The 26206-nt window shown below is 46.1% G+C and overlaps 2 protein-coding genes across 14 annotated transcripts in view; one reads left to right on the plus strand and one right to left on the minus strand.

The window, feature by feature from the left end:
- The window catches only part of APBB2 (amyloid beta precursor protein binding family B member 2), a 374559-nt gene extending 360353 nt beyond the window's left edge, over window positions 1-14206 (plus strand). For all 12 annotated transcript variants that reach the window (XM_045997053.1, XM_045997055.1, XM_045997052.1 and 9 more), the window contains 6 exons: window positions 695-809; window positions 2895-2982; window positions 3850-3933; window positions 5510-5625; window positions 7274-7453; window positions 11987-14206. In XM_045997053.1, coding sequence (XP_045853009.1) covers window positions 695-809; window positions 2895-2982; window positions 3850-3933; window positions 5510-5625; window positions 7274-7453; window positions 11987-12154 — 751 coding nt within the window. In that variant the 3' untranslated portion in view covers window positions 12155-14206. The remainder of the gene's footprint in view (window positions 1-694; window positions 810-2894; window positions 2983-3849; window positions 3934-5509; window positions 5626-7273; window positions 7454-11986) is intronic.
- Window positions 14207-16661: 2455 nt separating this feature from the next.
- Window positions 16662-26206, minus strand: part of NSUN7 (NOP2/Sun RNA methyltransferase family member 7) — a 55896-nt gene continuing 46351 nt past the window's right edge. For both annotated transcript variants that reach the window (XM_045998446.1, XM_045998445.1), the window contains exons 11-12: window positions 21408-21531; window positions 16662-19427 (exon numbers count right to left, since the gene is read on the minus strand). In XM_045998446.1, coding sequence (XP_045854402.1) covers window positions 18798-19427; window positions 21408-21531 — 754 coding nt within the window. In that variant the 3' untranslated portion in view covers window positions 16662-18797. The remainder of the gene's footprint in view (window positions 19428-21407; window positions 21532-26206) is intronic.

Here is a 26206-nt window from a genome sequence, read left to right on the forward strand (position 1 = left end):
CATGAGCACGCGGGGGGAGAACACCTGAGAGGAGGTCGTGCTGGCAAGGGAGGACAGGTTCGGGACATTTTCAGGAGGTCGAACAGGCCACACATGGGGCGTTGGGGGGAGGCAGGAAGGCCTCCGGGTTCCAGCCCGGAGGACACCCACTGTGACAGGAGATGAAGAGGGAGAAGGCTGGGGAAGCATGTATCGAAGCAGGTGTGGACAGGCCGAGGCTCAGTGTCCTGACCTGCCGCCGCGCTTGGAGAGCCCCACCGCGTGTGAAACAGGGCAGGCTGACCTCCAGCGGCGATCCCTGTGCCTTCCCTGTACAGCCAGGGACAGAGCCTCTGGTCTGTCCCCGCTGCACCAGAACATTTGTCCTTCTCTTCTGTAACCATAGTACTTGTTGTCACTGCAGATAGAAGGCTCGTAAGAAATTCGGCTATTGCCCGGGGCAGTGGGAGATTACAGGAGCTCAGGACCCTGACTTTGGGAAACATCGTAGTTGTTTTACTCAGCAACGAATTCTTAAGTCCATGGAATTGCTCTGTTTCAGGTAGCTGTTGAAGTTTGGGTTTTGTTTTTACCCATTGCTACATCCTCTGCTCCCCACTGACCTGCTGGCTGTTCGCTCAGCTAACGCTCGTAACCAGACCGTGCGCTCTCAGAGGTTCCTTTTCTAACGCGCTGATAAATGTTGTTTGCACAGAGATTTTGCTTACGTAGCAAGAGACAAAGATACAAGAATTTTGAAATGTCATGTATTTCGATGTGACACACCAGCAAAAGCCATCGCCACGAGTCTCCACGAAATCTGTTCCAAGGTAAGGTGGGTCCGGACACGGTGGTGGGTCCCTCTGAGCAGGGACAGGGGTGTGGTCAGGGTCTCCCACTGGTGACATCCACTGCTCTAGCCAGAGCCTCAGAGTGAGGACAGGCCACTGGGCCTCACCGGACCAGCCCTCCCACCACCACCCACACCCCCGCTTCCCTCCAGCGGCAGTCCTGATAGAAACATCCTCACCCTCTGCCTGGGACCTCTGTTGACCCCCATCAACAGGGTCTTGTACCTCTCAGGAGACTGTTCTATTATAGAGCATCTATGGCAGTTAGAGGTTCTTGTTACATAGACCTGAAATCAGCCTCTCTGGAAACCCCACGTGGTTACTTGAGATATGTGATCTAGAGCAACAGAGAGGGATTCCTCCATTCTGTCCCTCCTCCTGGGCAGCCCTTTACCGTCTGAAGATGTGTGAAGCTGGTGGCCGCCTCTGTACGTTTGGGGGTGCCAGACAGGTACCTGTCCGGTCTTCCTGCTCCTGTCTTCCTCCTTCCTCCAGAATCCCCACCCCCATCTCTTTTGGGTCCCAAGGTTACCAGGCTCCTACTCCCTCTTCTTCCGCATACTCTAGTTGGTTCCCCCTGAGGGAACGCAGTGGTCCAAGGGCGAGCCAGTGGGGAAGAGAGCACAGGCCACTCTGTCCCTTGACCTCCAGGGAGTACAGTACGGGGATGACAGATGTTTTTAGCTACCGTATCACCTGCCGGCTTGTGTTCCGATCGCGGTTGGTCAGCTCCCCAGGGCGCTGTCCCCGGTGTCCCGTAGCCAGGCCCTCCCACCCCGCAGACTGAATCTAAACACGGGACTTGGCCATCACCTTTCTGGTTGGAGGCAGCTGACAAGCCCAGCCTCATTGCCATGCTGCCTCGGCTAGCCGTGCCCAGGCTGCAGCCTGGTGTCTGAGCAGCAGAGGCAAAGCAGGTGCCAGCTACGTGTCCTCAGGGAGGGGCAGGAATGGGGACAGGGACCCGTCCCCTGCTCTGGGCCCAGCCATCACCCTCTACCCCAGCCCTGCATCGACCTGCCTAGGCACGGCCTGCAGCTTCGCAGTGCTCCCTCCTTGTCCTTGCCTTCATTCAGTCACACTGAGCACCTTTATGTTCTAAGAACACAGCAGAGACTAAAACAGAAAGAAACAAAATCTTTGTCTTTGTGGAACTTGTGTTCCCATGTCAACCCCCAGAGCATGGCCTAGCACAGTGGAAGCGCTCCGTGAAATGTCCTGCTGCTGTTGGCAGCAGCGGCCTGGCCCATTGTCCCAGGCACTCGGGAGAGGGCTGGCGGGGAGCACTGGGGGTGGGGGGGGGAGCGACTTCCGTCCCACCTGGAATGCAAAGTGGGGCCTGGGAATGAAGATGTGAGTGACTCCTGGGGTCCCTGAAGGGCGGGGTCTGTCAGTCCCCAAACCAACAGCGCTGTGTGAACAGGAGCGAGAAGTGACGCTTGTGCCCCTTGCAGCAGACCGCCAGTTCAGTAGACCTCTGACGGATTTAGAAGAACAGTCCCCATAGCAGCGCGCGTTTCCAAGCGCTGACACTGAATCCTCAGAACGGCCGTAACATCACTGGGGATGTAAATACTAGGATTCCTGTGTGCAAAGAGGAAACGAGGCACGAGAGGTCAGGTGACTTGCCCGAGGTCATACAGCTAGTAAGTAGTGAAGGTGGGATTTGAACCCACAAACAGTCTCCCCAAAGCACTGAAAAGAGTGCTCAGAGGTCGGCCTTCAGAAACAATGGGAGAAGTCCGTTACCATGGGTCCCACTGGCCACTGTGGGCCAGCAGAGGCTATCTGGGTTGTTTCACTAGAGGCAGGAGCCTGGTGAATGGAGGAGTCATTGCCGAGCAATCAGGAGACTGCCGCTTGGGGGATAGTCCTTCACCCGTTACCACCGGGGAGAATGAGCACCTTCTCAGAGCAGCTCAGCGATACAGGGGTGGGAAGTCAGGCCGTGGACCAAAGCCTGTTTACTTGGAGGTCAAATCAGCCCAGACCCTTGACTGGCAGGAACAGCTAAAGACACGGGGTCTGTAGCCATGGACCACAGGTGTGTTTTCTCTTCTTCAGATTATGGCCGAACGGAAGAATGCCAAAGCCCTGGCCTGTAGTTCCTTACAGGAAAGAGCCAATGTGAACCTCGACGTGCCCTTGCAAGGTAGGTCAGCAGCAGCTGCTCTCCTCAGGCTACACTATCCGTCCCAGCCAGAGCCAAGGCCCTTCCCTGGCTCCTGAGAAACCACGTTCCAGGCCACAGACGCTGACCGAGCAAGCGCCAGGGGTCCTCCTGGGCGTGGAGTTAATTTTGTGTGGGTCGGGATGAGGCGCAAAAGGCCAGGATGAGTTCTGTTATCGGACAAGATGAAAGACTATTATCTTTCATGGTTTCTAACTCAGATACAGCCAGGATAAAAGTGAGCTAGTTTAAAAATATGTGGGTCGATGTGAAAAAAAAAAAAAAGTTTTTCTTAAGTATAAAGATGAATATATTTTTTAAAGATTTTATTTATTTATTTGACAGAAATCACAGGTAGGCAGAGACTTATTGTGGTGATTGTTTTTACAGTAGAAACAAAGACTAAGTCACCCTGTTGTACACTTGAAACTGACAGAATGCTCCATGTCAGTTACAGCTCAGTAAAATAGAAATGTAGCTATTTGGGGAGATTCTGTTTAGTTACTTTTGCTGTCTCCATGCCCTGTGTGATTCAGTCTTCTCCGGGCAGCAGGCACGCCTCACAGACAGGCCATAGGAAGCCGTTCCTTAGCATATGTGAAACAGACAGCGGCAGCTTTCACTGCTTCCGTGCCCAGAAATGAGAGCGGAGTGGGATTTTGGTTGGCGGAGGCCTGGTGTCTGCTGGGATAGGGGCTCTCCTCCCAGAACGGGAGCCGCACCTTCCTCTGGAAACGCGATGTGGCGGCACGGGGCTGCTCTCGGCATCGCAGACCGGACGCGGGGCGGTGGCTGTGTTTGTGTGTGTCCTGGAACCACTGAAAAATCTCTTGCTTTTGTTCCCTGTAGTAGATTTCCCAACACCAAAGACTGAGCTGGTGCAGAAGTTCCATGTGCAGTACTTGGGCATGTTACCCGTAGACAAGCCGGTCGGTACGTGTGGCACTGCATCCTTTCCCTGTGCGAGTGTTTGGGAGCCTGTGGGAGGAGACCCCTGCCCTGTCACCAGCCACAGCACACAAACGGTCCTGAGCAACAGAGCCACAGGGGACATGTTCAGTCACATGGTCCCCAGAATAGAGGGACAGGAGTAAGGCAGACACATCACTGTCATTCACACAGTGGCCTGGAGACGTGTGATCCAGGGCTCCAGAGGGTTCTGCCCTTCTCAAAGGGAGCATCTCTCTCCAGAGCCGGGGAACCTGCTCTAGTCCTTTGTTGACCGCAGGGAGAAAGGGCTGAGGGAGCCCTCCTCTTCTTTCCTGGTGTGACCCCAAAGCAGCACACCCCGCAGTCAGCTCCCATACCCAGGGCAGAACTTAGCCTCTCTGCCACACTGCACTGACAGCAGGCTGGGAGGCGGAGCCTTTCCCTGGGTAGAAAAGGCTGAGGAGAGGTCAGAACCCTCATGCCCCGCTTGGGAAGATGGTGCAGCCGCTTTGGAAAAAAGTCTGGCAGCTCCTCCGAAGGTCAAATACAGAGTCACCTCCGGACCCAGCAGTTCTGCCCCCGGGCGTGTACCCAAGCGAAATGGAAACATCTGTCCCCGCAAACGCTCACAGCCCCATTATTCACCATTGTCAGAAAGTGGAAACAAAAATCTGTCAACGGACGAATGGCTTAGTAAAATGTGATACTATCAAAAAAAATAAAACTGATGCCGTCAGGCCACGTACTTGTATTTGGTGGCAAAAAGGCATCACAGACTGACACGGGCAGCAGCGTGGACCGGCCTGGAAGATGGGAGCCCTGTACTGTGGGACTCCCTGTGTACAGTACATCCGGAAGAGACAACCCTCTGGAGAGAGAAATAAAATCAGTCATTGCCTAGGGCCAGGGGGCCGGGAAGAACCAGAGGGAACCCCCAGAGTGTACAGGGCTTCTCTCTGGGGTGACGAAAATGTTCTAAAATTGGTTGTGGTGGGAGTTGCCCCACTCTGTGCCTACACTACAAACTCTTGCGTGGTTCACTTGAGATGGGTAAATTGTGACTGTACCTCAGCCGGGTCGCGGTTCCCCCCACCCACTGCCACGGAAACCGGCTGGGCCGGCACGCAGCCATGGGACCACCTTGCAATGCCTCGTCTAAGTGCCTCGTGTAAGTGGCAAAGTAAGGTGGGGTGAGAGTGGGGTCTTCTGGCAAGTGCTGGCTTCTGTTCCTTCCCCAGGGCCCCTTGCTTAGGAAGAGGCAGTGTTTGCTTGCGTACTGTCTGCATACTTGGGCTAGGGACTCTTTGGAAAGTAAGTCGTACCGTGGTCCCGTGAGACAGGACATCACCCACTCTCCCTCTCCGGGGGTTCTCATGACCGTTCTTTTGTTGAAGAAGCTGGCATTTTGTTTTTTCTTTCAAGCAATGAAATGCTCAAACGAAATGTCTTTTGGGGCTACAAAAAAAAAAAAAAAGGCAACAGATCAGTTTGGCTTTGGCTGCTACTGGGTGATTTGGGCCCATGCTGGATGGTGATAAGTGGCTTTAGGACCTTGTTCAGCAATCTGTTCCATCCACAGGAATGGATACCCTGAACAATGCCATAGAAAATCTTATGACCTCATCCAACAAGGAGGATTGGCCATCGGTGAACATGAATGTGGCCGATGCTACTGTGACCGTCATCAGTGAAAAGGTGAGCAGGACCGGACATGCAGTCAGTCTGTGTGCATTACGGTGAAGCTTTGGATACAGTAACCTTCCATGAAACGTGGACACGCAGCCAAGGCTTCACTTCTAGGGGGGTGGGGGTGGGAGGAGGGGGGTGGTTATGGTGAGTTGTGATTAAAGTTGCCTGCATTTAAAACAAAAAACAAAACCTTTTTTTTCTGTCCTTTGTGCCTGGATCTCTGCATCACTTTGCTTTTCTTTGAACTAAAGAGCTTCTATTCTGGCGCTCCCAATTCTTTCTTCCTCTTGTGCCCCAGAGAGTGAACTCATTTGCTAGAGGGACCTGTATGAAGCCAACACTCACTCCTTATGGGGTTTGGTTTTCTGGCTACTCTCCAGGCTTCAGTGTGGTCCGGCTGTTTGTCTAAAGTTGGGCCACAGGCGCTGCTTCCTGGAAGGTGCTGCGGTGGGTTCTATGTGTAGGAGCAGGGGCCGATGGTCATCGAGAGAGGCATTCGCCTCAGACCGAATTATCCCAGTTTTATGGTTGAGGAAACTGAGGCACAGGAGAGCGAATAAATGCCTGTGGCCACAACAGCTAGAAGCGGCAAGTTCAGGATTCGGTCCAGCGGTTGGCTGCAGACTGTCGGCCACTCTTCAGTTCTGCCTCCATGAGGCACCTGTCACAGAGACCCCGAGGCGTTGGCCTGCTCTTGATTCTGTCCGCTGGGAGCTCACCTTCGAGCCCAATCTGCCATCTCAGAAGGAGTCAGGGGGTCAGGAGTCAGGTGCTCATTGACCTTGCCTGCCTCTTGGGCCTGCCAGGCTCGAAGGTCTTCAGTCTTTAAACTTGTCAGCCCTTTGGCTCCCTCAGCATCTGCAGGCGCGGCCCCTCTGTGCCCTGCCCCTTCGCCCTGCCGTTGGTATCAGATCTCAGCCTAAACATCCTTTCTCCTGAGAAAAGGTCATGGCGCCTCAGGCTCCTTTCACTGGCCTGGGAAAGGATTCCTTAGCACCTGAGCGAATAGTTAGTAAGTCAAGATGTTAATGATCCAAACGTCAACATTCTGGATGTGTTTACTAATTCAGAAATTGCATATGGTTGCTGCAGAGGGTGTGGTGTTCCTAAGAATGAATTCTGAGCATTTCTTTACCCTGCATCATATGGGCACCATATGGACACCAGTTTGTGGGGGAATAAAGTGATCTGGCAGCTCTTCTACACAGTTTCAGATAGAAATATGATTCAGTGTACTAGTTAGCATGGCAAGGAGAACCGGAGGAAAGAGATCCCGTGGCTCCTTTTCTCTTGGTGCTCTGAGGTTTCCAGCGGGTTCTTCTGGCCAGACGGGCTTTGAGCCTCCGGATGCCCTGTGCAAGCAAAGCCCAAGAAGTTTACGTGACCCCACTCCTGCCCACCGTAAACGCACGGGCTTGGGGTGTGGTAGCCAGACAAGAGAACACACGCTCGCAGGGATGGCCTCTCCAGACATGTTGAGAAGCTGGCCTTTCTAGGAAAATACGTCCTTTCTAAATCCAGGCGAGCTCTCTGTTCTTAACACCAGCGTCTCTCTGCGGCCGCTCTGGGCTTGAGTCTGTGGCTCAAGCCACGAGCCGGTTCCGGGCTCTGCCGGCCTCCCGGAGAGCGGGCAGCTGAGCAGCGTGTCTTGCAGAGTGAAGAGGACGTCTTGGTGGAGTGCCGCGTGCGATTCCTGTCCTTCATGGGCGTCGGGAAGGACGTGCATACGTTTGCCTTCATCATGGACACCGGGAACCAGCGCTTCGAGTGCCACGTGTTCTGGTGCGAGCCGAACGCGGGAAACGTGTCAGAGGCGGTGCAGGCCGCCTGCATGGTGAGTGGTCCCCGTGGGGGGCTGCCACGCCTCCGCACCCCTGCCTCTAGGGCAGAGCTCCTTGCCTACGGGAAGGTCTGGTTCCTCTCTCAGGGGACACTCTGCTGGGTCCCGCTGTCAGTCCTGCCAACGTTGTCTGTCCTCACGAGCTGTTTGCCGTCTCAGCGGCCAAGGGCGCCCACAGCAAGCTGAGCTGCACGGAGCCACGTTCTGTAGGGACTCCAGAACCCCTGAGAGCAGGGCTCTTCAAATCTACAGATTGAGGATTTTTTTTTTTTTTAAAGATTTCATTTATTTATTTGAGAAAGTGAGAGAGTGAGCAAGAAAGAGAGAGCACAAGCCAAGGGCAGAGGGAGAGGGAGAAGCAGACTCCCAGCTGGAGCAGGGAGCCCAGTGCGGGGCTCAAGCCCAGGACACGGGGATCATGACTTGAGCGATGGCAGGTCCTTAACCAACTGAGCCCCCCAGGTGTCCCAGATTGAGCATCTTAATTCTCGATCCCTGATTAATTTCAGGGTGTGGCCAGGAAATGTGGGGCGTGTAGGAGTTGGTGCTGTTGAGAAAAAACTTAGTACTTAAAAAATCCAGTGGGTTGAATGATTTTCATTTTAGATCGTTGGTTTCAGCACGTTGGTCTTACTTAATTTGTATCCGTGAACTCAGTCCTTACAATGACTGTTTGTAGGGGAATTGTTAGTTCCATTTTATTTGTAAGACAGAGGCTCAGAGGAAAGAACGGGCCTCAGGACATGGAGGTGGTCAGTGACAAGACCTGCATTCAACCTGGAGTGTTATAGGCAACACAGTCGTACTCTTGGTACCACGTATAGGATTTCAAGCAAACAAAAATACCTCATCCTTCATTCTGCAAATATTCTTTGAGCACCTGTGATACCAGGCACTGAAGAAGTTCTAGGAAAATTGAGGAAACAGTATGATTGTAGGCATCAAGACCTGGGGTGGGTGGTCATCCCTAGCAGCAGCGGGTTGGGGAGTTGGACCCAAGTACAGGAGGCAAGGTCCCCATCGTGAAGGGCCTGAGGAGTGAGGCCAAGGTGTTTCTCCAGCAGACATTGTTAAGTAGGACCGATGAGTTGATACTGGGTTTTAAAAGCATACTCCCCCCAAGAAAGGAAACCAAAGGAGGGGATGGCTTTGAAAGGGCAGGGCTGGTGTGGGGAGCTCGGGCAGGAAGCCATCATCCCGGTCCACATGAGAGTTTCCGAGGTTCTAAACCAGGAGCGTGGCAGCAGAGGAAGCAGGAGTAGATGACTTGGGACGTCGTAGAGAATCGCCCGGCCAGGGACGAGCAATACTGAATTTAAAGCACCCGTTCTGTTCATTTAATTCAACCCACCGTTTAGGGGCTGGACTGTGCGAAGTTCGAGTAGGACTAAGATGGGAGGGGGAGACCCATAAACCGAAATCCAAACTTATGTTGTCGTGTCAAAGGTGCTATAAGTAAAAGTGTAAGACCACACTGGACTGAGAAGTGGCCCGGAGGAAAAAGAGGCAGAGACCCCGAAAGCTGACAGTGGTCTGACAGGGAAGCAGTAGCTCGAAGCACAACAGTAAGGGGGTTTGTTTCTTGTTTGATGGATGGGGGGGCGGATTCACACATTTTTTTAGACTGAGGGAAATTAGCTAGCCAAGCTGGATCGGAATGGTGGTCATAAGGGCTCAGTCGGTTAAGCGTCACCCTTCAGTTCGTGTCATGATCCCAGGGTCTTATGATCAGGTCCTGCATGGGGGGGGGGGGGGGTCCCTGCTCAGCACGGGGTCTGCTCCCTCTCCCAAATAAATAAAATCCTTAAAAAAAAAAAAAAAAAGAAATGGGGGTCATACATACAGTTGGGGCAAAGTCTTGTGGTAGATTAAGAGCCTAGGGCTAGGGTTTAGCCGCCTCATTGCGTCACGGTGACTCGAGACTAGCCAGATGCTAAGAGTCCGAGAGGAACAGGTGGCGTTGAGGGAGATTGGGAGAGTTCTCGCGTGTGTGTGTCATGAACACATGGTTGCTGGGTGAAGAATGAAAGCAGAGGATGAGGTGGGCTCGAGATGGCCAAGGCGAGGCACAAGGAAAGGGAGCCCACTGACTTTCCCCTCAAAGGACACCTGTGAATGGAGAGGGGAGGAGGGAGGAAGAGGGGGAGGAGCCGGTGCCCCGGACTCACGAGCCCGAGTCCTCTGACCGCAGACCTCTCTCAAGGGCTGGGAGCTGGGAGGCGAAGAACTCAGACCCGCCTGCAGTGACGGCAGGGTGTGGGTGGTGGGGGTGGCAGGGGCAGGGGGGTCCAGAGGAGCCCCCGGAGCCAGCGTGGGAGATGGAGATGGAAGGAAGACAGTAGGAAATGGAAGCATCCAGTCGAGCAAAGATGGCGGGTGGCTGTGTAGGTGTTTCCTGAAACTGAACAAGGATCATAACAGATGGTTTTAGTTGTAAAATGAATGGCTTTCAGTCTTAATTGTACATCTTAAATGCTGGTGACAATTAAATAATTAGCTTTATCACTGGTTACAGTTGGTTTTCGTATTCCCAGACTCATTTTCTTTCTGAGAAACCATTTTTACGCATTTGCTTACGATTTTAGTTATAATCGGGAGACCAGCTGAAGTGGCCCAGCCGGTCCAGTTTAAGGCACACTGAGAACATCACACCCTTCCCTACACACCCAGCATTTGTGACTCCCTGGCTTTCCTCCGGAGTCAGATCGGCAGGAATCTCTGCGAACTGTCGCGCATGAGTAATTCACACCCTCTGAAATGCCTGTGGTCCTGCACACGCTCTGGGCCCTCCTTAATCATTAGGCATCTTTTGCAGCTCTGCGGCATAGGCCCCGCTGAAGATACTTTAGTGAGATCTAGGAGGAGAGCGGGAGCCGTCATGAAATTCGTCACGTGCGGTGTCGGCTCAAGCTGGACACACCTCCCAGTAGAGATTCCTAGTCCATGATGACCTAGGCCATCGTCTCTGTGATGGCCCCCCTGCCCTTGTGCAGATCTGTGCTTGGCAGGTGTGTGGTTTGGGTTGTGATGCAGGCTAGCAAGCTAGCTCACACGGAGGAGGCTTGAGCAATCCTTTCTTGGATGATCGAGTCAAAAGGGGCCGAGTCCTTCCCGAAGATAGTCTGTGTCTGCTTCCCCTGGGGAAGCCTCAGCCTGTTTCACACTACACTAAAGAACCTATTGATATGTAAGTAGAGTCTTTTTAAAAAATCAGCCATGGAATTAATTATTTTAAAGTGCTAGGATTAGGGAAAACCGTATTTGGTAAATTTTAATCTTCTTACCTAATTTTGAAGAATTACTTATCTTTCCATTAATATAAAAGCAGATGGGTTGTGTTATATTTCTGAAGGAGAGAAACTGTCTGTGGTGCCGATAGTGCTAATGGACATTTTAAAATCCATTAGGATTTAGGAGCTTATGGCTGGCTCGGTCGGTGAAGCGTGTAACTCTTCAATTTGGGGTCGTGAGTTTGAGCCCCACATTGGGTATAGAGATTATTTAAAATTTTAAAATCCATTAGGATTTAGACTTGCAGATAAAATGTCTCCTGAAATCTTTACACATCATTCTTTTTTGGTAGTGCAGGAAACAGGAAGGGGAACAAACATTTATGAAGGCTTTCAGTGCGGCTAGGCCTGTTTTCAGCATTCTGCAAGGATTCCTTAATCGTAACACACTCTGTAAAGGTCCCAGTTTTGTGCCATCTTACACAGAAGGAGCTAAGGCTGAGAGATGGAATACCTTGCTGGGGTCATACAGTTGACATGAGTGACGAAGCCTAGGTTCAGACTGTGCCCTTCCTACCGTGCTGGCTCCCAGTCAGCCGTGAGCACTCACCTCACGTACGGAGTTGTACCTGTCTGCGACAAAACTCGAACATTGTCTCTCCCGATCATTTTCCTTTCCGTTACCTCTTTGACTGTTAGTTATATAAACTACAGCCAGTCCAGAAAGAGAACAAGTCGAGGGTGGAGATGGATGGCAAAAGCCACAGTGCGTTTGTTGAACCGAAAGATCTGGTTTTTTTTTAAAAGATTTTTATTTATTTATTTGACAGAGAGAGAGATCACAAGTAGGCAGAGAGGCGGGCAGAGAGAGAGGAGGAAGCAGGCTCCCCGCGGAGCAGAGAGCCCGATGCGGGGCTCGATCCCAGGATCCTGAGATCATGACCTGAGCCGAAGGCAGCGGCTTAATCCACTGAGCCACCCAGGGGCCCCAAGATCTGTTTTTTTAAAGTAGGCTCCAGGCCCAGCATGGAGCCTGGTGCAGGGCTCGATCTCACAGCCCTGGGATCGAGACCTGAGCTGAGGTTGAGAGTCGGGTGCTTAACTGACTGAGCCACCCCCGTGCCCCAAGCCTAATGATCTTTTAAGAACATTTCAAATACCCGCATTAAGAAATGAACTCTTGGGTTTATGTGGAGGAGCTAGGTCATTATATTTTGGAAGCAAGCGTATTGGTGAATTAAAAGAGAAGAACGACACTACATTAACAACCGTAAAATGAACTTTTGTTTTATTTCAGTTACGGTATCAGAAGTGCTTGGTAGCCAGGCCGCCTTCCCAGAAAGTTCGACCACCTCCTCCGCCAACAGACTCAGTGACCAGAAGAGTCACAACCAATGTAAAACGGGGGGTCTTATCCCTCATTGACACTTTGAAACAGAAACGCCCTGTCACGGAGACACCATAGCTGCATATGTTAAAGGATTCTGGAATATGTACCTGAAGGTTGAATAGCTACACTAAAGAAGATGAACCGATACCTGGCCTTCCAGTCAGTTGCCGATGCTTTGTCTTCAGAGAATTTACCCTTAACCAGTGTTAGACAAGCATGTTCTTTCGTCTTGCCACCATCATGTGATATGAAAAGAAGCATGACTAATTTTTTTTGCTATCAGTCAGATACATCGCGAGCAGTGGAAGGTCTTTTTCTTACTGTAAATACCGTGAACATTACTTAACTTCACAGACACAGAGAAGAATGTGGCCACACACCCCCCTGGTGAGCTAATGCTGGGTCCTTGGAGCGCACGACGCCCGAGTTAGTTTCATGGTCTCCTTGACTGGATCTCTCACGAGCAGTGTCTAAGTCCTACAGCACTTTGCCCTGTTTCCGACATTGGAGTAGCCTCTGCGTACCAGATACCATTGAATCGCTGTAAAAATAGGATGATGAGTTTTTGTTCTGGTCTTTCACGAAATCGAACCTTTTGGTTAACAACATCGGCTGTTGGCATCAGTACAGAAACCAACTGGCAGCTTTCCTTGACGAGCTCTTTGACACACGGACACCATTTCATGTCTGCAGCTGTTTGCGGGATGTTGGGGGAAAAGTGAAACTTAAGAATTGAAAAACAAACCAAATTTGGGAAATTAAAATCAAAAAGTAGCCTTTCTTTCTAGATGGTTTTCAGACCGATTATTTAAAAAAAAAAGAAAGGTGAAAGAAAATCATAATGTATTTCGGGTGGGACATATTTCAAACTTCTGCCTTATATTGTACAATGCAGCTAGAGAATTATAGTTCACTACAGCCATTCTCTACATAAACAACAGTAAAACGAAATATTCCTCATACGCCTTTCACCCTTAGTTTGATAATTAGCCAATATGCAATTTGGAGTTGAGGAAATGTCATTTATATTTGGGATCTCCACCGCCACGTTACTATCTTTGGTCGTCCTAGCGAGACAGTCTGCTAGGACTCTGTACCCTGCTCAGTCTTACCCTCATGCTTTTTGCCCAGAAAGCCGTCTGCCCATCATGTATTGTCCATGGCAACAAAGTACATTAAATTGAACCTTTCTGAATTTCTGTATTTAATATTAGAATTTGTTGAACTTTACTAGATCTATTTTTAAATTTATATTTTTTTCAAGAGTTAGAAATTTCATATCAGAGCAAAAAATACATAGCAACAATGGACTGCTTAACGAGTTTCCCCAAAATAGCATTTTCCGGCTTCTCTTTTCTCACCTATAAAGATGCACAGATTTAGACTCTTGTTGACATTGTTGTCTTAAAAGGAAGTTGCTAAGGAGACCAATCTAAATATTAGTCTTATTTAGTTTTTAATGTCAAAATTAACATTTTAAAACATCCAGTTATAAAAAGTAACACTTTGTTTATCCACCGTGATGTACTTGTTAAAACGGTTTCCACAGTCTTATCCCATTTAAGCCTTAGGAGGTAGAGAAAGGTACTAAACACATTTGAGAAATAAAAATGTATATATAAAGTACGAAGAGGCTCAGTCACGTAGCCTAAGATCCCTCAGAAGTTTGTGTGAGAGCCGGGACGAGAACCCGCGCTTCCCCACTCTGTTGCAAGTCATGCTGCTTCTGCATCAGTGAGGAGAGTTCTCTCCACAGCTACTCTGGGCTTATCCGGTCCCTGTCAGGAAACCTTAGAATTCCCTGTAGAAGGAAGGGAGTACATCTGTTCCTCACACAGAGGTTTTAATCATAAAACCATCATCCTCTCAGTCCGGGTCTCTCTCCCTTCAGTGTGCCTCAGTCATGTTGTAGAGAACAGGATCCTACATGCCGTACAGCCTGTTCAACTTCCGAGATTTTCCTGAGGTGGTGTTACTTGTGGTAGAGATAGTCCTAACTGGTAGTACTTAGTCACCGGAGAACATGATGGCGTCAGAGGCCTCCTGCCTCTGTTCCCTCAGAATTCTGGAACTGCTCGCTAGCGCTGTAGTGTTATGACCAAAAAAAAAAAGATGCCACCCTAGAAATGAATTCCACTTCTCACCAGCCTAATGCTATCCTATCTGAAGCAACCAGTGCCATCATAAGAAATTATTGCCATAAGAAAGTCCTTATTGTGCCCTTTGAAAAGCTGTTCAAAATTGAATCACGATGATCTTTCATCTCGACCTCCACAGTGAAAGGTTTTAGTGCGAAAAAAATTCTGAATAAGTCACCCACTTTTATATTGGAAATCTCTACCAGAGCCCTCTGTTCATTTTTTAAGGCATACCTTTGTTTGTCTTCAGGGTCAAGAATACTGAGCTAGCTTTAAGTAGCAATCTGCTTGATATATGCAATCATAGGGTGCGTTAAGATGAACGATAGCCTTTACATAACTGAAAACTTTCCTGCAGATACTCGGTTCTGAAAATAGCTTTGCGTCCTAAATGCAGTTAATTTTGTGAAATTCATTATGTTAACCAGAGCGTTCAGACACTTCCTGCCATGGCCAAAAAGTACGTGTGACGGTGTACGTGTATTTCTCCGTGAGAGGGTGCGGTGTCCCCCCCACCCCCCCACGCTGTGGTGACATGGGAGTTATCTATGCATCTTTTGTCGACCTGGGACGCGGGAAACCGGCGGCCGTGTCCGCTAGGCCCCGTCCGTCTTACCATTGTTTTAACTAACCTGTTAAATACGGCTTGAAATATTTTTATTTTATTTATTCTATTTTTACTGAAATATACTGCATTATTGTGTTAATGTATTCTCTTTACTGGATACTCTCTCCCAGTGTATCCAGGCCTAAGTAATCTCAGTGAACTCTACATCGCCTCAAAGGTGGTTTTGTAATGATTTGTAGTCACATTTTTATTGGAATATGTAGAAGAAATGGCAAAAATGCTTAAAGGTCCTTTTATTTTTTAAAAGCAGCTAGATAGACACAGACTTGCCATCTCATCTCTGTGCTCCTTGGTGGCATCAAGGGGAACAGCCAACTCGCCTGTGGCAAAAACTTTACTTTGCAAATCAAAAAGTACCGCTTGGTGCTTTGTTTTTATATCCTTCACAGCACATGTGATCTCACCTGGAAGACACATGCCCACAAGCCCTTTGTTTCCACCTGGATAGAAGATCACCCCTAGCTACTTAGGACCCTTGTTTTCTGTTTGTGTCTGTCTGATTGCATGAAGGGACATTAGACCCATTTCCATTCAACTAAGTTCTTCGTGATAAACTGTTGGCACAGCTACTTTTTTAAAAAATCTCTGATTTTATGACGGAGATTGGCAAGACAATTCCACATAAGGTCACTTACTAGAAAGCCCGAAATCTTTCCTCCTTTCCTTGTAGGACACTCTCATCTCCTTAAGCATCGCAACACAAATTCAAGATTTCACAAACAACATGAAAAACATACCCCCAACCGACTCTAGCACAATCTGACTCGTAAAACCATTAGCTCTCTAGTTTGCCAGGCTTCCCTAACCTAATACACAGCTGACATGTGAGTTACACAGCCAGGAAAATGCAGTTTAATTTACTTCAGCTTCAGAGAGAAGATTCCGCTCGCGGTTTATCCGTGAGAGCACTCCCTGCCATCCAAAGCGGCTTGTTTATCCCGAAAGAACGTTTGCTTTTGCTTTCTGCCCCATTTGCTGTCGACCACTTTTACACATTTTAATGTACTATGTTGTGAGAATAAACTTAGCTGCACAAAATGTCTGGCTCATTTCTCTGACCTCTCAATCCTGTAGCCCCAGGAGTGGAAATGCAAGTGTAGTGTCTCCACGCTAGTCGTTTTCTCTTCAGATGATTCTTACCTCAAATTACAAATCATTTTGGTAACGATTCTGCTCTGAAGACTGTTAACTGCAGCTTGTCACCTGGTATGAACTAGAGAGCAGCTTCAAATTTTGGATAATTTATCACACTGCCCTTATCCGGCGATCAGGAAGGACAGCTGGCATCCTTAGTCACCAACTCAAGACTTGTGTAAGCAGTCCTCATATGAAGGTAGTCTGGCTTTCGTTCCTTTTAAGAACCTGACGTCAAAGAATGAAAAACGGGCATTTGGGTGGCTCAGTCGTTAAGTGGCTGCCTTTGGCTCAGCTCATGATTCCGGGGTTCTGGGATCCAGTCCTGCACTGGGCTCCCTTTCTCCCTCTCCCGTTCCCCCTGCTTGTGCACGCGCTTGCTCGCTCTAATAAAATCTTTTTTTTTTTTTTAAAGGACAAATAGTAAAGTTGTACAGGCACTAAATCCAAAATCAGGTGACCAGAAAACCCAGTTAGATCTTGGCTAGTTTAACTGTCAGACATACGAAGATAAGTGGAATTTAGAGTGTGTACCCATTTGGGGGGTTCATCTTGCATCACCGCCCCCCCCCCCCACTGCCCCGTCCGTTTCTTCTTACCCCATCAAAGGCAGTTACTCTGAAGGAACAGATTTCATTTTGGTTTCGGGTATTATATTAGTGGTAAGTAATTTCAGATCAAATTTGCTATTGGAAATCTACCAGTAAGTTCGTTATTTTAGATTTTTGTAGCACCTTAAGTTCAAGAATGGGAAATGTGAGTGTAATCAATATTCTCCTTCTTGCATGTTTGTCCAAAGTCTTTTTCCTTTTTTTACTCTATAAAAGTACTTAATTGATTACGTCCTTCTTAGAAGACCCTCGAAGAACAACACTACAGGCTTAATGAATCTTTCAAAATCCCCATATATTTCTAAAGAGAAGAACAGTGACAAGATGCGTGCTATGAGATACCGAAAATAAGGGGCTTAAGTTGTGATAACGACATGAATCACAAGCTTATCAGAAAAATATCCTGAACTATTCCTCCACAGTGAGAGTTTTTATAACATCTCAGAAAAGTAAATATCTCAAACCTGCTACTTTTGGACAATGGAATGGTTTTCAGCCTGGGGCAGAGGAAGAGGGCAGGAGGGATAAGCATTCCAGGAATAAAATACCAGCCGTTGACCCAACGAAATTCAGTTCAGCTGCGCTAGTCTGTCGAGTCTCTCGAGGCCTGGAGCGCTCAGAGCCAGACAGCAGGGAGTACACCGAAAGACCTTATTCTGAAACAAAGAGCTCTATCGTTTTTGATTTTCAAAATCAGTAAATTAAGCTGGGCATTTAAAACATTTCTGCACTTTTTGAGAGTCATAATTAGCTAGAGAATTCTTTGGGGATTTAAAAAAGAAGTTCAAGGATAAAAAGGCTTGTTTCCGTCACTGACACATTCTGATAAATGTAGATTTCCAGCAAGAATAAAATTTTATTACTACTAAAATGAAATTCACCATTTTGTTTATCCTCACTTCAAGTGAGAAAGACTTGAATATTAGATCGAAAATAGGCCTAAAAATTCATCTTGAAGAGGATAATGTTCTTGTGAAATCATGCCACCTGAATTGAACATTTAGGAATTTACATAACACTGTTCAACACAACTGGATTCTGAAAATAGAACTTTATATTCAAACTTACTGTGTTTATGAACATTTTTAAACAATAGTTTTCATACTTGTAACTTATTTGATTTAATGTCAAACAATTTCTGTTTCCATGATGAAAAAAGAATCAATAGACCCAGAAATGATAATCATACCAATTCTTGGTAGGCAGTTGATAATACATTCAAGATGAGTTGACTTTTAATATAGTTAACATAGCGCTACAATGTATTTTAATTGCACATCAGAAATGATTTACCAAAGTTTGATTACCACGGACCATTCGGAATGACTTGTAGATTTTACCATTTCACCTGATCTTGGAACAGAATCAGACATTTTAAGGGATTTCTTCAGTAACCGGTGTCACTTGTATTCAGCAGGTTTGCCCCTTCCTCAGGATTATTGCTACTTAGACGGCAGTCTCTGTACAGGCCCTTTTCTGCAACCGTATCTGGCACGGTCAGCAGGGAGAGCGGGCGATGTTCCATCTGCGCGGGATCCTGGAAGCTCTCCCGACGAGAAACTGCTCGCTCTGGTAATAACGAGCAAGGAGCTGAACTACCCACGCCAGGAACTTCGGAACCTCCCGCTCTTCCTACTCCGCCTCAATCTCAGTCACATCACGAAAACTCGTGCCATCCTGTGTTTAAGAATATTTTGATACTTAAGGGAAAAAAATCGACCTCCATAGTAATTGAAAATGTCAAACCACAACTGAACAGATACGGGAAAGCAAGCCAGAGTCAGTGCAAGGGGCCAGCGTCTTTTCCCCCTCTGCGCTTTCTCACAAACCGCCTCGAGTCTGTTATAAGGCCGTGTTTCCCTTCAGGAAAAATTGTTGCCACTTCCTCTTAAAACGGTGTCCCGAGTCCCAACCGAAAATTAGCAAGAGGGAGACAAGTTCTAACAGCTGATCCTGGGTCTGCAGCCAGACATTCTAGAACAGATCAGCACTGAGCTGTTGAAATACAAGACTTCGGCTTTTTGTTGAATCGCCTACATTATTGTTTCTCACTTGTCTTAATTCTCTTGAAGGTAGTATCACATGTAGAAGACACTAAGTGACCCAAAGGGTGAGTATCTTGTGTAGGGTTATCTAACCTTCAGAGAAATAGCAGACTTCCAAAAAAAAATCAACTGCTCTGGACCCCTGAAAAAAAATCCAGACAGTCAAAGCCATGGTCGAGGGTGCCTGAGTGGAGAGGAAGGTGAGTTTTCCTTAGGCTTTTCCCCTCTTCTGGTTATTGCTGGTGAGGGAAAGTAACCCGTCTTGGGTGCAACCCAATGACAGTAAAAATGTTGAGTTGGTAGCTGAGATTTGATCCCCTGGGGACTTGAAAATGGCAGCATTACTGGAGGCAAAACAATCTCTATAGGTTTCAGTGCAATCACTCTGTCTGCTGGGCGAGGTCTTAGGAAGTTTGTCTGCCGTTCGAGTGGTCTGGGGCGAGCTGTGTTCTTCATAAATGTAGGCCCTAAGGGGTTGGTGGCAGGCTTGCTGGGTTTTCTGACCTGCAAGGAGGAGCCAGCTGAAGTTGCATTTTTCTGTGGAAGAGATGTTTTTGTTGTTAATATCTCTGACCGATTAGCATTTACATTAGTTTCTCGATTGAGGAACTCAGCGATTTTCATTTGGATGCCGTTATTGTCATCAGTGGGAGCTTTTGGCAGTGATATTTTTGATTTCTTCTTCTTCTTCTCCCGTTTTGAAGATTTACCCAACTCAATTCCATCCAGGAGACCCTTTGCTGCAGCGCGGGCCAAAACGTCTTTCACAGACACTGTCTCAGATGGGTCCCGCTGCAATTAAAAGAAGCAGTTACTAAATGTTGGAGTTAACTATTGTTGTGTATACCACAAATGTTCTCAGTTTCAGGAAAAATAAACGAGTACCTTTATTACTATAAAAGAAATAGTTTTTAGGCCTTAGTCCTGAATATATCCCATAAACCTCAGCAAATGACTTTTTTGGTACTTAAACTTCCCCACTTGTAAATCTGGTAGAAAAAGGGAAATTCTAGAACTTATTTCTTCCCTGTGAGCTAAGATGAACTAGATGTTGGCAAAATGCCTAGAAAGTGGGGGTGGAGAGCAGGCAAGGGAGGAAAGCTCAGGAGGAACAGAAAGATAAAAATAGAGATTTGGGGGTGCCTGGCTGGCTCAGTCAGAAGAGTATGCAACTCTTGCTCTCAGGGTCATGGGTTCGAGCTCCATGTTGGGTGTGGTGCTTACTAAATAAATAAATAAATACACTTTGAAAAAAAATAGGGATTTGTGCCATAATAGTGGTAACTCTTTCTCCTTTTAGCTATTTATTTTTTTTTTATAATTTTTTTTCAGCGTAACAGTATTCATTGTTTTTGCACAACACCCAGTTGTGCCCTCCCTATTACCCACGCAATATGTGCCCTCCCTATTACCCACCACCCGGTTCCCCCAACCTCCCACCCCCGCCCCTTCAAAACCCTCAGGTTGTTTTTCAGAGTCCATAGTCTCTTATGGTTTGCCTCCCCTTCCAATTTTTTTTTTATAAACATATAATGTATTTTTATCCCCAGGGGTACAGGTCTGTGAATCACCAGGTTTATATACTTCACAGCACTCACGATAGCACATACCCTCCCCAATGTCCATAACCCCCTCCCCCTCTCCCAACCCCACCTCTCCCCAGCAACCCCCAGTTTGTTTTGGTGAGATTAAGAGTCATTTATGGTTTGTCTCCCTCCCAATCCCATCTTGTTTCATTTATTCTTCTCCTATCCCCCTAACCCCCCATGTTGCATCTCCAAGTCTTCATATCAGGGAGATCATATGATAGTTGTCTTTCTCCGATTGACTTATTTCACTAAGCATGATACCCTCTAGTTCCATCCACGTCGTCACAAATGGCAAGATTTCATTTCTTTTGATGGCTGCATAGTATTCCATTGTGTATATATACCACATGTTTATAGCAGCAATGTCTACAATAGCCAAACTATGGAAAGAACCTAGATGTCCATCAACAGATGAATGGATAAAGAAGATGTGGTAGCTATTTTTTTTTTATTATTTTCAGTTAGCCAGCATATAGTACATCATTAGTTTTTTTTTTTTTTTTAAAGATTTTATTTATTTATTTGACACAGAGAGATCATAAGTAGGCAGAGAGGCAGACAGAGAGAGTGAGAGGGAAGCAGGCTCCCTGCTGAGCAGAGAGCCCGATGTGGGACTCGATCCCAGGACTCTGAGATCATGACCTGAGCTGAAAGCAGCAGCTTAAACCACTGAGCCACCCAGGCGCCCCACATCATTAGTTTTTGATGTAGTGTTCGATGATTTATTAGTTGCTTATAACACCCAGCGCTCATCACAACACTTGCTCTCCTTAATACCCATCACCTGGTTATCCCATCCCCCTACCCCTTTCACCTCTGTAACCCTCATTTGTTTCCTGGAGTCCAGAGTCTCTCATGGTTTGTCTCCCTCTCTGATTTCTTCCCATTCAGTTTTCCCTCCCTTCCCCTGTGGTCCTCTGTGTTATTCCTTATGTTCCACATTAGAGTGAAGCCATATGATAAATGTCTTTCTCTGCTTGACTCATTTCACTCAGCACAGTCTCCTCATAGTCCCATCCCTGTCGATGCAAATGGTGGGTATTCATAAGCCTCACCATTACAAAATATTCACAAAGTACCCAGGTTCCTCTTTATAAGGTTTGTTGCTTCTTAACACACCTTATAAAGGTTTGTTGTTTATTAATTCCAATGTATGACATGGACTGGAGTTCTTCCCCCTTACCTCCCTTGTTAGAACAGAAAGAAAACAACCATTGGTAATTCCAGATGGTTCCATTCTGAAAAATTTATCAGTAGACAGCTGTATTTCCTTTAAGGAGCACAGTGGAAGGACAGGAGGACTAAGCCTGCAATAGATGTGAACAAACAGGAAATGGTTAGAATGGCTTGTCTGCCAATTGAGAGACCGTAAATTGCAAGAGTTTCTCTTCTATTATGTTTTCTAATCATAATATAATCTAATCATTTAAACAAAAATTCCAAATAAGAATAAAATGCTGAAGCAGAACAATATTATAAATTAAAAGCTCTTGTATTTCATGTTAGCTCATAATTTATTTTGTTTCCCAAGGCTTCTGTCTTTGAACAGCTTTGCCAAGAATATCAACCTTGCCGCAAATCAAAAACTTCTTTCCATGTTGCTAATATGTTAACAAAAGACTTCCATTATCAAAACAGGTAAATATGGATAGTAATTACAAAGGTATAATAGAAAAAATCCTTTACTTTCACATGTTGTCAAAATACAAGAAGTATGACTTTCTTCTTTTGATTACTTTTGGCACAATTACAATATAAAAATGGCCTATCGTTTTAATTATATTATTCTTCCCAACCACTTTTTGAGTATAATGGATGTGTTACACAATGCTCAAGAAAATGGATAATGAAGAAAAGATTTTGTGCCAGAAACATAATTTCTAATCACTATTATGTGTAAAATAACATTTTGGTTTTTTGTATTTTTATATTTACTATTTACTATTTAATTTCTTATTCAATAGTAAATGGTTCACTCATAAATAATAAATAATTCTTATATTCCCATGCTTTTATAATTAAAATATAACTAATAAAAGCAATGAACATTTTTCCGTATAAATTAAGGTATCAGGAACTCTTATTAATAATTTTTGTATATTTTGAAATTTAGCACCGTTTATTTTTCAAGTCTTTATTTAAATTCCAGTTAGTTAACAGTGTAATATTAGTTTTGGGAATAGAATTTAGTGATTTAAAAACCATTTAAAATGTATATTTATTCATTCACTATTTGCCTACTATGAGCAAATATGTGCACATAAAATATTAATTCTCTTAGGGGCACCTGGGTGGCTCAGTGGGTTAAAGCCTCTGCCTTCGGCTCAGGTCATGATCTCAGGGTCCTGAGATCGAGCCCCGCATCAGGCTCTCTGCTCAAGCAGGGAGCCTGCTTCCTCCTCTCTCTCTCTATCTCTGCCTGCCTCTCTGTCTACTTGTGATCTCTGTCTGTCAAATAAATAAATAAAAATCTTAAAAAAATATTAATTCTCTTAAATAGTTCACAGTTTAGTTGGAGAAACTAATCAACTTACGATAATATAAAGAAGACCCAATAAGAATGCTGAGCCAAATTATGTAGGAATATAGAATAAGGTACAATTAACTCTGGCCAGGGGATAACAGATATGAAGACGGCGCAGAAGTAGCATTGGTGCTGTGTCTTGAAGAACGAGTAAGTTTCCAACAACATAAAGTATTTCTAGGCAGAAAGAACATGAACAAAAGTACAAGAGTGTCATAAAAAAGGGTGTTCACACCCTCTGATCCAGCAATTGTACTACTAGATATTTACCCAAAGGATACAAAAGTACAAATTCGAAGGGATACACGCACCCTGATGTTTATAACAGCATTATCAGCAACAGCCAGACTATGGAGAGAGCCCAAGTGTCCATTGACATGAACGGAAAAAGAAAATGGTTTATGTACACAATGGAATATTACTCAGCCATCAAAAAGAATGAAGTCTTGCCATTTGCAAGGACATGGATGGAGCTAGAGGGTATTATACTAAGTGAAATAAGTCAGAGAAAGACAAATACTGTATGATATCACTCGTATGTGAAATTTAAGAAAGAAAATAGATGAACATATGGGAAGGAAGGGGAAAAAAAGGAGAGAAAAAATTAGAGACTCAACAACAGAGAACAAACTAAGGGTTGATGGAGGGAGGTGGTGAGAGATGGGCTAGATGCACTCATCTAGCCCATGGGTATTAAGGAGGGCACTTGTTATGATTGGCCCTGGGTGTTGTATGTAAGTGATGAATTGCTGAATTCTACTCCAGAAACCAGTATTGCACTGTATGCAGTTTAATGTAATTTAATTTAAATTAATTTAAATTTATTTTAAATTACATTTTAAATTAAATTTAAAAAATAATTTTAAAAAATGTGTTCAGGGTACAGCAAGTATTTGTATGTGGCTGGGACATAAGCTGAATAAGGGGATGTAGAGGTCACTTAGGATACCGGCAGACACACATGACCTCAAATGACTTGCCAAAGAGTGACGCAAATGGTGCTTCTTTTTTTTTTTTTTTAAGATTTTATTTATTTATTTGAGAGAGAGAGAGAGAGAATGAGAGAGAGAGAGAGGGCATGAGAGAAGAGATGTCAGTGGGAGAAGCAGACTCCCTGCCAAGCAGGGAGCCCAATGTGGGACTCGATCCTGGGACTCCGGGATCATGACCTGAGCCAAAGGCAGTCGCTTAACCAACTGAGCCACCCAGGTGCCCCAAATGGTGGTGCTTAATAAATGTTTATGTTGAACTAAACTGAAATATAATAGCCATGTAGGTTCTAAAGGCAAGAGAGCCAGTCATTCCTCTCACTGATCTTATAACCTACAAGTTGCATTTCTGAGGCCTATTCATTTGTGCTCTACACAAATAGAAATCATCAAAAAAAATTTATTCACATAAGGTAAAGAATACCCTCTGAAAATAATGATTACTTAATAATTTATAACATATTTAGTTCCAGAATATAAATATGAAGGTTGAGGTTTTGTCAGTTTTAATTTATAATATATTTCTAGCACCTACAAGAGTGACTGGTATATAATAAATATCCAGTAAGTATTTGATACATGTGATATAGCTTAGCTATATATGCTGTCTTTCCTAATGGTAATAATAATCCTAATTAAGATTGATCAAGTTACCTTATAGAAACTGCCCCCACATAACAAAATTTCTAAACCCTAGCTTATAGGCCATTTCTTCAAATAATAAATTAATACCCAGTCTCACACGTACCTGACTTAGATGATCACATTTGGGATCTGTAGAGTTGATATTTAAATAAGATTTGGGATTTAGAGTTGATCCTGGAATGGGCAAGGACTTGAGGATATTGAGGGGAGTTGGATGTATTTCATGCATGAGACAGACATCAATTTTAGGGAGCCACAGTGGACTGTTAGGGGTTAAATAGTGCTCCTCCAAAATTTATGCCGACCCCAAATCCAGAATGTGACCTTATTTGGGAAATGGGGTCTTTGCAGATATCATTAGTTAAGATGAGGTGATACTGGAGTGGAGCAGACCCTAAATTCAATATTGGGGTTCCTATAAGTAGGGCAGATACAGAGGTACACAGGGGAAGAGGACCATGTGAAGATGGGAGACAAAGAGTGACACAGCTACAAGCCAAGGACACCAGCTGGCTAACAACACCAGAAGCTGGGAGAGAGGCATAAAGCAGATTCTCCCTCAGAGGCTCCAGAAGCCACCCAACCTGCCAACACCTTGACATGTGGACTTTTGGTCTCCAAAACTGTGAGAAAATAAATTTCTCTTGTTACAAGTCACCAGGTTTGGGATAATTTACCGTGCAGCCCAGGAAAATAAGACACCCGGGAAAGGGAATTTTGCAGATGTAATTAAGGTCTCAAATTAGTTAACCTTAAGCTATGCCTATTATTGGGGTGGACCTGACCTAACCACATGAACCCTTTAAACCCAGACCTGCGCGAGTTTTTGGAAGATGGTGGCAGAAGATCCTAGGCTCACCATGTCCCATGGATACAACTTAATAACTATCAAATCTTCCTAAATACCCCAGAAACTGATCTGAAGACTGGCAGAAAAACTCCACAACTCCAGGTAGAGAAGAGGCCACAGCAGAGAATGTAGGAAGTGTGGAGACTCAGCTTGGAAGAGAAATCGGTTGTGCACCTGCAGTGGGGAGAGATCCGTGGTCTCTGGTGAGAGATACACTACCACACAGAACACACAGGAAAGACGAATCCCCATAGCAATGCACTTGGAAAGTGAGAGGGGCGTTTTGTGAGTTCTTCTAACCAACAGGGCTTAAACCCTGGAGTTTTAAAGGTCAGCATGCTTGGATCTGGGAGAGCTCGGAAGACATTGGGACTGCTTTTGGAGGCAAGGTAGGCAAACAGCCCGCAGACATACAGTGCGGAAGCAGCGATCTGCAGAGTGCCTGGAACACAGAGTGGGGAGGTTCTTTGCCATCCTGGAGCATGTCCCAAAGAGGCAGCGTTCAATGGAAAGAACCCTCCGGGAACAAAGGAACTGGCTGCCATCATTTCCCTCTCCTGCCCCTCAGCATAAGCACAGGGCTGACTGACCCTCACAACCCAAGTGGATTAGACCAAACCCTGCTCCCTCCCTCACTGGAAGAACTGTCCTTTCCAGTCACCCTTGCCTCAGGCTCAGTGTGGGCTTTCCCAGAAGACGGCCCATATCCCTGCCAACACCGTATCTCCTGACCCAGGAGTTTTGGTGAGGCCTCGGTTCTGGTTACAGTGGAGACCCATCTCATTTCACAAGCAGACCAGAGCACACTCAGTTAAAATGCACCACATTCAGTCCAGAGCCCAAACACTGCCCACAACAAACAGAGTCTCTGCAGATGACTGGGCTGAAGGACAAAGTGGCCAGGCCACAATGGCAGAGCACACACTAGAGACACTCCAAGAAGTGCCAGGCCCTGGACTACACTGCAGGGCACT

Source organism: Meles meles, chromosome 2 (assembly GCF_922984935.1).
Source record: "Meles meles chromosome 2, mMelMel3.1 paternal haplotype, whole genome shotgun sequence".
NCBI lineage: Eukaryota > Metazoa > Chordata > Mammalia > Carnivora > Mustelidae > Meles > Meles meles.